This window comes from Heterodontus francisci, chromosome 4 (assembly GCF_036365525.1).
Source record: "Heterodontus francisci isolate sHetFra1 chromosome 4, sHetFra1.hap1, whole genome shotgun sequence".
Taxonomy (NCBI): domain Eukaryota; kingdom Metazoa; phylum Chordata; class Chondrichthyes; order Heterodontiformes; family Heterodontidae; genus Heterodontus; species Heterodontus francisci.
In genome coordinates this window covers 56292988-56307058 of record NC_090374.1, presented here as the reverse complement: position 1 = coordinate 56307058, position 14071 = coordinate 56292988, and the positions used below count along the sequence as shown (strand labels likewise).

The following is a 14071-nucleotide window of genomic DNA, read 5'->3' as shown; positions in this document are numbered from 1 at the left end:
ATTCCCCAGCCCATCTACTTATTTTATGAATAGTGTGAATTGCAGGACATCCATAATGACCTGTGAAAGTCCATTCGTAACTTCCTGTGTCCTGCAACATCACTTTATCATTATTTCATGCTTTTGGCTTTCAAGTGAGTTTGCTAATTTGTGTTGGCTCTAAGAATGAAGCAGTCCGGGTTTAACTTTAGACATTTGGACCTATGAATAAGATAAGCTGTTATTCTCTGCAGAACGACTTTCCGTTCTTCCGAAAATGTTTATTCTTTGCCGCTTAATCTTTGCAAACTATTTATTTGAGTAGTCTGGAATGCACTGGGGATCAGAGTCAGGATGTGCCCTCTGAATGTGGGAGGGCGATGTCGACAATGTGTTGGGATTCGCTGGGAGAGTAGGCTCAGGAGTGACTGAGGCGGAGCCCCAAGTCTGCGTATGCAGGCCGGGCTTGCACACATACACATTCTGGTCAGATAAGCTGGGCCGGCGACAGGATGCAGCACGCGCCAAAGCTGCGGCTCTGCCTCCTTAGAGCGTGCGCCTGGGCTGCCCCGCGGTCTCGCTGTTACCACGGGGACAAAGTGGCGATTGTTGGCTCGGAGCCCGAGACCAACTCGGAACTCTTCCAGGTAGGCCGCGCCTGGAGCCCCGGACTCGCCTGGAAATATCAATCGCACAGTTGGGGGGTGGTCAGACCGTGCCCACTATGGGCAGGATCCACATGAAGAGCAGAGGGTTTTCCTACCACTGAATTGTGCAAGAAAGGATGTGCACAAGTCGCAGTGATACTGTAATATAACATTGAACCCCAGTTGCGTGATTGTTTTAAGCGGTAAAATTCTTGACATTTTGGAGAAGTCTAGGTCATATATTTCTGTGAGCCCTTCTCAAGTCCTTGAACGTGTAGTTACCACCTGGCTGCATGTTTGGTGCTAGTTCGAAGCCTTACAGCATCAAGACTCTGGTCACAGCCATGGAATCATACAGCATAGAAAGAGGCCAGTTGCCCATTGTGCTTGTGCTGGCCCTTTGGTTCAGAGATCTAACTCGTCCTGCTCTTCCCCATAGGCCCACAATTTTTTTCCCTTCAAGTATTTATCCAATTCTCTTTTGAATGTTGCTATTGAATCTGCTTCCACCATCCTCTCAGACAGTGCATTCTACATCATAACAACTTACTGTGTTTTAAAAAAAAAAGTTTCCTCACGTCACCTCTGGTTCTTTTACCAATCACCTTAAATCTGTGTCCTCGGATTACTGACCCTTCTGCCACTCAAAACAGGTTCTCCTTATTTACCTATCAAAACTGCTCATGATTTTGAAAACCTCTACCAAATCTCCCCTTAACTTCCTCTGCTGTAAGGAGAACAATTCCCAACTTCTCCAGTCTCCACATAACTGAAGTACATCATCCTGGTACCATTCTAGTAAATCACTTCTGCACCCCCTCTAAGACCTTGACATCATGCCCAGAATTGAACACAATACTCCAGCTGAGGCTGAACCAGTGTTTGATAAAAGTGTAGTACAACTTCTGTACTCTGTTTTTATTAATAAAACCAAGGATTCCATATGCCTTAACAGCCTTCTCATATTGTCCTGCCACCTTCAAAGATTTATGTACGTAACACCCCCAGTCTCACTGTATATTGTCTCTCACTCTTCCTACCAAAATGTAATGTCATATTTATTGTGTTAAATCTCCTGAAGTCTGTTACTATCCTCATTGTTTACCACATTTCTGGGTTTTATATCATCTGCAAACTTTGAAATCATAGCCTGTATACCCAAGTCCATGTCATTAATATATATCAAAAAGAGCAGTGATCCCTAGGGTACACCACTGTATATTTATTTCGCTCTAGTTTGGAAAATAACTGTTCATCACTCTTTGCTTTCTGCCCCTTAGCCAAATTTGTATCCACGCTGCGACTGTCCTGTTAATCCCATGGGCTTTCAGAATGCTAACAAGTCTATTATGTGGTATTGTGTCAGATGCCTTTTGAAAGTCCAGATACACAACATCAACTGCACTATCCTTGTCAATTCCCTCTCTCTACTTCATTGAAGAACTCAATCAAGTTGGATTTGCTTTTAACAAATCTGTGCTGAGTTTCATTGATTAGCTTTTCCAATTGCAAATTAATTTTGTCCCAGATTGTTGTCTCTAAATGTTTTCCAACTACTGATGTTAACCTCACTGGCCTGTAGTAGCTGGGTTTATTTCTCCCATTTTTTAAACAGGGATGTAGCATTTGCAATCCTCTGGCACCTTCCCATATCTAAGAACGATTGGAAGATTGTGACTAAACCTACCTCAATTTTAGTTATTCCCTCCCTCAGCAACCTAGGATGCATCCCATCTGCACTAGGTGACTTTTTATTTGAGGACTGCTAATCTTTTAAGTACCTCCTCTTCTATTTTTTATCCTATGCAATTTCACTACTACCTCCTCTGTTGCTATGATATTGGCACCATCCTCCTCTTTAGTGAAGACAGATGTAGAGTTCTCATTTAGTATCTCTGCTGTGCCCTCTGTCTCCACTCTCCTATTTGGTCCCTAATCTCACACCCTTGATAGCTGCCACTGTGCTTTGCTAGCTTTCCTTGATCTCTGGTGTTGTGACCACTCCTTGATGCTCCAGTGACTCCCCTCTGTGGTCTAGTTTGTGGGTCGGCACCTGCATGGTTCCACTCCGTCTTACTTGCTCCAACGTAGGCAGCATGTCTCAAGCAACAGCTTCTGAACCCAGTCCCACACAGTTGCATCTGGAGTACCCCATTGCTGTATCTTCTCATTTTTATGTCATAGAGAGATACAGCACTGAAACAGGCCCTTCGGCCCACCGAGTCTATGCCGACCAACAACCACCCATTTATACTAATTCTACATTAATCCCCTATTCTCTACCACATCCCCACCATTCTCCTACACCTACCTACACTAGGGGCAATTTACAATGGCAAATTTTACCTATCAACCTGCAAGTCTTTGGCTGTGGGAGGAAACCGGAGCACCCGGCGGAAACCCACGCAGTCACAGGGAGAACTTGCAAACTTCGCACAGGCAGTACCCAGAACCGAACCCGGGTCGCTGGAGCTGTGAGGCTGCGGTGCTAACCACTGCGCTGCCCTGTCATCCCTTGGTGACATCTGCAGGCAAAGATTCGCTTTCCAAACCTATGCAGATGACACCAAGCTTTATCTTTTTACCCTTGCCACCACTTCTCTGCTGCTAAAGTGGCAACCCAATATCCAGTCATGAATTAGCCAGAACTTCTTTGTTGACCAAAACCATCTAATACCTGGTTGCTTGGTCAGTCTGAATCAAATAGTGTGTAATCTTGCTGTGAAGTTTGACTTTGAGCTGAGCTCAAACTCCATATGCTATCCATCCTCACGATCGCTTATTTAGATTAGAGATACAGCACTGAAACAGGCCCTTTGGCCCACCGAGTCTGTGCCGAACATCAACCACCCATTTATACTAATCCTACACTAATCCCATATTCCTACCAAACATCCCCACCTGTCCCTATATTTCCCTACCACCTACCTATACTAGTGACAATTTATAATGGGCAATTTACCTGTCAACCTGCAAGTCTTTGGCATGTGGGAGGAAACCGGAGCACCCGGAGAAAACCCACGCAGACACAGGGAGAACTTGCAAACTCCACACATGCGGTACCTGGAATCGAACCCGGGTCCCTGGAACTGTGAGGCTGCGGTGCTAACCACTGCGCCGCCCTCTACTCTGCTCTGCAAGATAGCCTGCCTCCATCCTTATTCAGACTGTTGCTGAAACTATTATGCTATTGTTGCCTTCAGACCTGACCTTTCTGACTCCCGCCTCCTTCCTCCCTCCACCTCTTCCCCTTGCAGTCTCCTGCATTTTGTCTTACGCAAACACCACCTTTTCCAAACTCTGTAGCTCATCTTCTGTCCAGCACAAAATATCACATGCTTCATGATCTCCATTGGTTCCGTTTCTTTCCAATTTATCAAATTCAAAATCTTTTTTTGATAAAACAGTGTGACCTTGTTCTTCATCGCTGCAACCTCCCCTAGTCTTACATCCTCGCCTATGCCCTTCAGCCACCCGACTCTGACCATCTGTGTATTCCTCACACTGCTCTACCATTGGTGTCACAGTTCTCAAACGTCTCCATTCTCTTCTCTGAAACTGCCTCCTGCAATCCCTTCATCTTGCTACTTTTCTTGTCTTGAAAAGTCTTGAAGCTTATTTCAAGCATGATCTTGCTCATTTCTAACACTTACATACTGCTTAGTATCCATTTCTTCTTTATGAAGCACCTTGGGACATTCTATGTGAAAGGTACTACAAAGATGCATGTTGTTGCTCTGCAGAGGGTAGGTGTGAATCTGTGTTCTGCAGATTACCTTGGCTATTAAATAACTGATTTCATCCATGCTACAAAGTCAGGAAAAGTCTTCCTGGTGTAATTAGCTGTTTTGCAAAGAGCTTTGAACATGAGTTATGTATTTTATTCCCAACTTTTGTATCCTAATGAAAATATAATAAAAAAATGTTCATTTTTTTTCAAAATGGCATGGTAGAATGGGGCAATCCCCACTTTACTGAGGATTGATAAAAAGAGTTCAAAGATAGTGTTGCTAATCAAGATTGTGGTGAAAGTTTTAAAATTTTTTAGCAAGAAGTCAAAATGGACCCCATAGTATCAAAGCCATTTCATAAAGGAATGTACTGCTCTTGTGTTGTATCAACTACTTCTTTGGACACTTCCCACTATTTATCTGTCGTTTTATCAGTTAACAGTTTGACCAGTTCACTGTGGTCAATTTCTGCCTCATCTTGTCAGCCTTGTCTAAATTTAAAACCTCAATTTGTGACTCACTCTTCCCCCTCTCAAAGCTAATATCAAATGTTAGGGTGACAGTTAGGTGTTTCCTTAGCTGTGGATGATTCATTAATTTGGGCTCATTACACATCAGTAAATCTAGTATGGCCTGTTCTCTTGTTGGTTTGAGAACATATTGTTCCTGAAAGATGTCTCTAATACACCCAAGAAATTTTCTGCCTTTGAGACTTGAGCTGTTCTGCTTCTCAGTCTATGTGAAAATTATAGTCTCCATTATAATCACTCTGGTTTTGCAACAAGCATCCCACTATTTCTTCACTTCTATTAGGAGGTCTGTAGACAACTCCCACCAAAGTCTTGCATCGTTTTCTATTCCTCTCTTTTACCCAGAGAGTTTTTTTACTGCCTGCTCACCTTTACTGGTGTCCCCACTTTCTAATGCTGTAATAGCATCTTTTATCAACATTGCTGCTACTCCTTTGCCAGTTTTCCTCTTCTTTCTAAAGATTTTATAACCTGTGCACACACTGACCACTTCCATAGGTGATACAACTGAAGAGTCCCACCAATGGTAAGTGTTGAATTATTCCCCCCATTCCTCTGCATCTTACATTGCTGGTAGCTGCCCTGGCCCAATCTTGGGCCCTCAATTCATGCTCCACCCATTGGTCCCTCAAAAGTCAAAATTGCCCATGGCATCAAAGCCATTTTATAGAATTTTTTCCCTTGCATGGTTTTGGCTATGTAGTTCAATATTCTGTTGGCTTTCCACTGGTTGGACATGTTGAGCATCATGTCCACTAAGACTCTCAGATCACTTTTAACATCTTCCTTCGTTATTACATCACCATTCATGGAATACATGTGTTGTGTTTTTTTCCTATGTGTAGTTCTTTACATTTGTTTGCATAAAATGTTATCTATTGTACACATTTACATTTAGTTTAAAAGACTTTTATGTGGTACCTTTTATACTATATCTTGGGGATTTCCATAATCCATTTGGGATAACACTTCTTCAGAAATCCAGGAGGCTGGCCAGACAAGATCTTCTGAATCCATGCTGACTGCTGATTACTAGGTTATTATGGTATGATGATCCTCAAGTTTACTCCTGATTTTATGTGGAATGGAAGTAAGTCTAATGAGCCTGTAGTTGACCGTATCTATTTTGCCTACTCGGCAAAGAAGCAAAATTCTGTAGATGCTGGAAATCTGAAACGAAAACAGGAAACAAATCAGAGAAGATACAACCAGTCAATCAGCAACTATGGAGAGGAGTCTATGTTTTGGGTTGCACATCCTTCTTCAGAATTGAATTGTGTACAATCTGTTCTCACCACAGATGCTGAATGACCTGTTTTTAAAAATTCTTTCATGGAATGTGGGCATCGCTGGCAAGGCCAACATTGTTGCTCATCCCTAATTTCCCTTGACAACTGAGTGGCTTGCTAGGCCATTTCAGAGGGCAGTTAAGAGTCAACCTCATTGCTGTGGGTCTGGAGTCACGAGTAGGCCAGACCAGGTAAGGACGGCAGATTTCTTTCCCTAAAGGATATTAGTGAACGACAATTGATAGTTTCATGGCACCATTACTATGACTCGCTTTCAATTCCAGATTTTTATTGAGATTTAAATTCCACCAGCTGTCGTGATGGGATTTGAACCTGTGGCCCCAGAGCATTAACCTGGGCCTCAATTACTAGTTCAGTGACATTAGCACTACGCCACCATGTCCCCACACAGCATTCTATGTTTTTGTTTCACAAATCGTTTTATATTGGCCTTGATTACTGTGAATAATCTTTTGCCTGTTTACCTTTTCATGTGGCTAGAATTGGATGTTGTAGATGTGAATTACTATGAAAGGAGTGGGGAGAAAATAGAAATACAAAATAAAGTGTAGTCTCACCAAATCTTTTTTATCTTCAAGGAAAATTATGAACGAATGAAAATACTAGTTACAGAATTGAACGAACGAGCAGAGAAAATCAGATTGGGTAAGTGTTTGCGAAAAACAATAATGTTAAATTGATTGCTTTCCCACCCTTTTTATTGTCAATGTCAACAACTTTCACCAAAATAAATAAGTCTACAACAAAGTGTGATTTTTTTTTTTAACATTCAAATTTTTTTATGGCTCAGTTGTTGGCAACTTTTCTTTGAGTTAGAAGCTTGTGGGTTCACGTTGCACTCCACCACATTGTGAATTGACACTTCAGTGCAATATTGAGGGAATATTGCATTTTCAAAGGCACTGTCTTTTAGATGAGGCATTAACCTGAGGTCCTGTCTACTTTTTTAGCTAATTGTAAAAGATCCTGTGGTGCTCTTCACACAGAATTGTTACAGCACAGGAGGAGGCCATTTGGCCCATCATGTCTGCAGCAGCTTGCCGAGTGCGCAGTTCACTTAGTGCCATTCCCCTGCCTTCTCCCCATAACCCTGTACGTTCTTCCTTTTCAGGTAACTATCTAATTCCCTATTGAATGCCTCAATTGAACCTGCCTCCACCACACTCTCTGGCAATGTATTCCAGATCCTAACCACTCGCTGCATGAAAAGCTTTTCCTTTTGTCGCCATTGCTTCTTTTGCCAATTACCTTAACTCTGTCCCCTCTCATTCTTGATCCTTTCATGAGTGGGAACAGTTTCTCCCTATCTACTCTGTCCAGCCCTCTCATGATTTGGAATTGAACAGCTGCATGTACAAACATGAAAAAAAACAGTAGGTAAGCAAACTGAACAAACTAAGATAAAATAAACACAAAAAAAAATTTTAAAAAAGGAAAAAGAAAAAATAATTAAAAATAAAAGTACAATGGGGGGCCTGTCATGCTCTAAAATTATTGAACTTAATGTTCAGTCTGGCAGGCTGTAGTGTGCCTAATCGGTAAATGAGATGCTCTTCCTCAAGCTTGCATTGATGTTCACTGGAACACTGCAGCAATCCTAGGACAGAGATGTGAGCATGAGAGCAGGGGGGAATGTTGAAATGGCAAGCAACCGGAAGCTCGAGGTCCTGCTTGTGTCCCATTTTACTTTTAGTTATTTTTTTCTTTTTCCTTTTTTTAAAATATATTTTTTTGTGTTTATTTTATCTTAGTTTGTTCAGTTTGCTTACCCACTGTTTTTTTTTCATGTTTGTACTTGCGGCTGTTCAATTTTCAGTCCATTAACACCCTATCTACTAATGCTTTGTCTTTCAACATACCATTAACATATTGTTTGCCTTTGTTCCACGACCTTCTGGTCAGCTATTCTGTGACCTTGTCCTATTTACACCTTCTCCTTTGTTATCTCTTGCCCCACCCCTGCTTTACTTGCTTATAACCTTTTACATTTCTAACATTTGCTAGTTCTGAAGAAGGGTTACTGACCTGAAACGTTAACTCTGCTTTTCTCTCCGCAGATGCTGCCAGAGCTGCTGAGTATTTCCAGCATTTCTTGTTTGTATAACAATAGGATCTGAACTATATATTGTGCCTTTTGAAAGTGCTGTTTGGTGCAATTCTTCAATCTTCTTGAAGGCTGCTAAGAAATATTGGGTAAAATGAGGCTAGATAAGAGTCATTAAGCTGCTTTATTTCACAGACACCAACTGAACAAATATAACTGCAGTCAAAATAAATTCCACTTGGTAAATATAGTTTCTCTTCCTGAAAACATGGTCCAAAATAATAAAATATGCAGCTTGTCCAATTAATGGACTGGCTGACTTGTTTTGGCATTACCTTTCTTTCAGTGAAGCCCAGGCTCTTTGCTAGGCTTATTAATATTTTTGCTCCTTTGAGTCATTTCTGGGCTTCTGTTGATCTCTGTGATGTATGAAAAGAGCAGTACATGTAAGAGGGCTGTTCTAGGGGCTCTGGCCCCTATGTGTGAATTGGCTATATACAGGTTATAATTTGTTATAATTGGCCTGGCCAGTAATGATGCTCGAGATTTGAAAAGCTGAGCCTGCTTGTTTGGGAATTTGGTGTCATTTGGAGTTTCTTGCCTGCCCGAAAGGAACCTGGAGAAGTGCTTGTCCATCACTCAGAATTGTTGGACTGGATCCCTCACTGGCAGTCTCTGAGAAAAGTAGATGAGGTGGGGAGTACATTCATTTTTATTGTGCTTGCTATCCCCAGGAGGGATGTGAGCAAATTGGTCCATCTGTGTTAATATATAATAAGTTCTGTTAATGGATGTTAAATACCAAGTAGTTGAAGGCAACAGGGTGAACAGGTGTTGATTAGTTAATTGTACTCAGATGTACATATAAAGAAGAACCAGTCAGCACTGGCTGTGTGTTGTTAGAAGTGGAGAGCAATAAACAGTCTCCACCAAAGTATCCTAGTCTCAGTGCCTTCTTCACAAATAGGCTTGGAAGTTTCTCTAACATTGGTAGCAGAGGATGGTTGCCAGAAAGTGAAGATTGGCAACTAAAATTTGTTTTCAGACAGGAGATGAGAATTGGAGTTTTTTTTTGAGAAGGCTGTAATTGGAGTTTTTTTTTGAAGAAAGATGACTGAAACCAGGTGTAAGGTGTCAGGATATGATTTTCCATCGCTGTTTTGTGAAGCCGAACCTTATGATCAATGGAAGAATGACATTGATCTATGGACACGGGTTACGTCTTTACCAAAGGAAGCAAGAAATGAAAGCAAAATACTGCGGATGCTGGAAATCTGAAACAAAAACAAGAAATGCTGGATTCACTCAGCAGGTCTGGCAGCATCTGTGGAAAGAGAAGCAGAGTTAACGTTTCGGGTCAGTGACCCTACTTCGGAACTGACAAATATTAGAAAAGTCACAGATTATAAACAAGTGAGGTGGGGGTTGGGCAAGAGATAACAAAGGAGAAGGTGCAGATTGGACCAGGCCACATAGCTGACCAAAAGGTCACGGAGCAAAGGCAAACAATATGTTGATGGTGTGTTGAAAGACAAAGCATTAGTACAGATTAGGTGTGAATATACTGAATAATGAACATCAGCAAGTGCAAACCTGAAGAAAAACAACCTGAAAAAAACAGTGGGTAAGCAAACTGAACAAACTAAGATGAAATGAAATAAATGCAAAAAAAGATTGTAAAAAATGTAAAAAGGAATGCAAAAAAAAAAAGGAAGAAAAAATAACTAAAAATGACTCCATCTCTGGGGATAGGTTGTCTACCAATATCCATTATAAGCCCACTGACTCCCACAGCTACCTCGACTACACTTCTTCACACCCTACCTCCTGTAAGGACTCCATTCCATTCTCCCAGTTTCTCCGTCTCCGACGCATCTGCTCTGATGATGCTACCTTCCATGACGGTGCTTCTGATATGACCTCCTTTTTCCTCAACCGAGGATTTCTCCCCACTGTGGTTGACAGGGCCCTCAACCGTGTCCGACCCATTCCCCGCACCTCTACCCTCACCCCTTCCCCTCCCTCCCAGAACCGTGACAGGGTTCCCCTTGTCCTCACTTTTCATCCCACCAGCCTCCATATCCAAAGGATCATCCTCCGCCATTTTCGCCACCTCCAGCGTGATGCCACTACCAGTCGCATCTTCCCCTCCCTTCCCCTGTCAGCATTCCGAAGGGATCGTTCCCTCCGCGACACCCTGGTCCACTCCTCCATTACCCCCACCACCTCGTCTCCGTCCCAGGGCACCTTCCCTTGCAATCGCAGGAGGTGTAATACCTGCCCATTTACCTCCTCTCTCCTCACTATCCCAGGCCCCAAACACTCCTTTCAGGTGAAGCAGCGATTTACTTGTACTTCTTTCAATGTAGTATACTGTATTCGCTGCTCACAGTGTGGTCTCCTCTACATTGGGGAGACCAAGCGCAGACTGGGTGACCGCTTTGCGGAACATCTCCGCTCAGTCCGCAAGCAGGACCCTGAGCTTCCGGTTGCTTGCCATTTCAACACTCCCCCCTGCTCTCATGCTCACATCTCTGTCCTGGGATTGCTGCAGTGTTCCAGTGAACATCAACGCAAGCTCGAGGAACAGCATCTCATCTACCGATTAGGCACACTACAGCCTGCCAGACTGAACATTGAGTTCAATAATTTCAGAGCATGACAGCCCCCCACTTTACTTTCATTTTTAGTCATTTTTAGTTATTTTTTCTTCCTTTTTTTTTTTGCATTCCTTTTTTCATTTTTTACAATCTTTTTTTGCATTTATTTCATTTCATCTTAGTTTGTTCAGTTTGCTTACCCACTGTTTTTTTCAGGTTGTTTTTCTTCAGGTTTGCACTTGCTGATGTTCATTATTCAGTATATTCACACCTAATCTGTACTAATGCTTTGTCTTTCAACACACCATCAACATATTGTTTGCCTTTGCTCCGTGACCTTTTGGTCAGCTATGTGGCCTGGTCCAATCTGCACCTTCTCCTTTGTTATCTCTTGCCCAACCCCCACCTCACTTGTTTATAATCTGTGACTTTTCTAATATTTGTCAGTTCCGAAGTAGGGTCACTGACCCGAAACGTTAACTCTGCTTCTCTTTCCACAGATGCTGCCAGACCTGCTGAGTGAATCCAGCATTTCTTGTTGTTGAAGCAAGAAATGACCCTTGCACGTTCATTTCCCGCCAGAAGCAAGGTCAGGGGCAAAGTATTCTCTGAGTTAGAAGCTCATCATTTGGACAATGAGGAAAGTTTGGACAGTCTCTTAAAATTTATGGATAAAATTTATATGAAAGACAACTTATTGACTGCCTATGAGGCATGGTCGGACTTTGATAAATTTAGAAAAATGATGGTTCTTCCATAGAAGAATATATTATGGAGTTTTACTGACTATATGCAAGGTTGCGGCAATTCTACTTGGAAATTCCTAAATCAGTACTTGCCTTCAAATTGTCAGATTGTGCTAGGGTATCAAACATGGATAGGCTCTTGGTATTAACCAGTGTTAGATTCAAAGCAAGTGATATGCCTTTTGATCAGATGTCTGATGCACTGAAATTATTTTTGTGAAAACATTCCTTTCTGGCCGCTTTCATGGTGTAAGTGCAAGTGATACCAAAAGTGAAGGATACAATGCTAACAGCATTTCGAGGCTGTTCAAATATGGGGCCCGTGACTACAAAAAGAGAATCACAAACAAAATGAATGAGGATAGAGACCCTTTCGGCAGCTATAACAGATGGCAGGAATTGGGTAATTATGGCAGAAGGATGAACCCCAGGAACGACCAAAGGGTGGTCAACAGGTGTTTCCAATGTGACTCAAAGTATCATTATGTGTTACATTGTCCAAAAAGGAATAATAGGATTTTTGAGATGATACATGACATGGAAGGTGAGGATGACGCTACTGATCAATCAGAAGGAATTGAACAAGTCAGGAGAAGCTTCAGTCAGGTATTGAGTATCCTCGTCACAGATTCGTTCAATTGCACAGTACTAGACAGTGTGTGTACGTCCACAGTATGTGGAGTGGACTGGTTAAGGTGCTACATGGATTCTTTGAATAAGGAAGACCGAATTAAGGTCAAAGAATATGACAGTTCTCCCTGTCTTCAGGTTTGGGAATGACAACACGTTGAAATCACTAAAAAGAGTAGTAATTCCGTGTAAAATAGCAGGGGTAAACAATTTTATTAGTGCGGATGTAGTATCCAGTGAAATACCTTTTTGCTGTTAAATAAACCGTCTACGAAAAAGGCTCAGATGAAATTGGATATGGAGCACGATAAGGACATTATCTTTGGGAAATCTATAGCTTTGCAGTTTACACAGTTGGCACGTTATAGTATTTCTTTAGTGAGACCTAACATCTCGAAGCAGGGTGTTAAAGAGGTATAGAGAATTTCAAAGATTCACAACCCTCTCCCTCTGAGTAAAGAAAATTCTCTTCATCTCTGTCCTAAGTGGCTTCCCCCCTTTATTTTGAAATTGTGTCCCCTGGTTCTAGATTCCCCAACCAGGGGACACATCTTATCTGCATCTACCCTGTCTATCCCTTTAAGTATTTTGTAGGTTTCAATTAGATCAATTCTCATTCTTTGAAACTCTAGAGAATACAGGCCCAGTTTCCCCAATGTTTCTTCATAGGACAGTCCTGCCATCCTGGGAACAAGTATGGTGAACCTTTGTTGCACTCCCTCTATGGCAATAATATCCTTCCTAAGGTAATGGGACCAAAACTGCACACAGTACTCCAGGTGAGGTCTAACCAAGGTTCTATACAATTGAAGCAAGACTTCACTACTCCTGTGCTTAAATTCTCTTGCGATCTGACGTACCATTAGCCTTCTTAATTGCATGCTGCACCTGCATGTTAGCTTTCAGTGACTTACCAACAAGGACGCCCAGGTCCCTTTGTGCATCTACACTTTCTAATCTCTTACCATTTAAGAAATCCTCTGCACACCTGTTCCTCCTACCAAAGTGGATAACCTCACATTTTTCCACATTGTATTCTTTCTGTCACATTCTTGCCCACTCACTAAGTCTTTCCACATCCTCTTGAAGATGCTTTGCATCTTCCTGACAACACTCATTCCCACCTAGTTTTGTGTCATTGACATAGACGTTGAATCATGTGGAGATGGCTGAACTTTGTGGTTTTTTAAAAAGGAAAAAAAAGGTTTGGGACGGAGTTTCACCTGAGAGTGGAATGTAAACAGTTACTGGAAAACACCTGTTTACAAAGAACACAACAGGGGGGTTGTTTTCTGACTTGAAGGGACAAATGTTTACAAACATGTGACAAAGGAGTGATTTATGGTGGCCATGTGATTTGTTTCTAGAAAAGTTTAGTTTCAAGTTGAACTGTTGAAACAGTCAGTTGTTGTTTCTGCTTGGAGAAGAGAAAACCTGCCCACTGTTCTCTGAAAAAGAATCCTGCATCTCTTGAGAAGAAACCCTGTATCTCAAATGTGGCAGATTCCTATTTCCTTCTGTTTCTGAAGAATCCCTGTATCAAATTGTACTGTTGCCTCCGGTGTTTTAAGAAATCCTGAATATTTGCGGAAGCTTTGCACCTTTAAAAGATTTGAACCGAATGTGTAAGAATTGACACCTGTTGCTGCACCCCTGATGGAAGACCTATGTGAAGCTTTTGCAGTTGACTTTCTTTGAACACCTACCCAAAACAAACTGTTTATCAACCTCGCCTGGAAAGACTGAGTGGTATCCAACTATTCAACTTCGGGACACCTTGCTAAATCAAAGGATTTCCAACTCTTCGCTTCAGTATAAATTTTTTTCTTGTTTCTTTGACACAGCTATAAACAA

General features: G+C 41.9%; 1 protein-coding gene across 2 annotated transcripts in view; it reads left to right on the top strand.

The window, feature by feature from the left end:
* The first annotated feature begins 396 nt into the window (after positions 1-396).
* The window catches only part of mccc2 (methylcrotonyl-CoA carboxylase subunit 2), a 150977-nt gene continuing 137302 nt past the window's right edge, over positions 397-14071 (top strand). Inside the window, exons 1-2 of one of the 2 annotated variants that reach the window (XM_068028822.1) lie at positions 397-626; positions 6776-6842. In XM_068028822.1, coding sequence (XP_067884923.1) covers positions 492-626; positions 6776-6842 — 202 coding nt within the window. In that variant the 5' untranslated portion in view covers positions 397-491. The remainder of the gene's footprint in view (positions 627-6775; positions 6843-14071) is intronic. The other variant, XM_068028821.1, reaches the window with a different exon arrangement.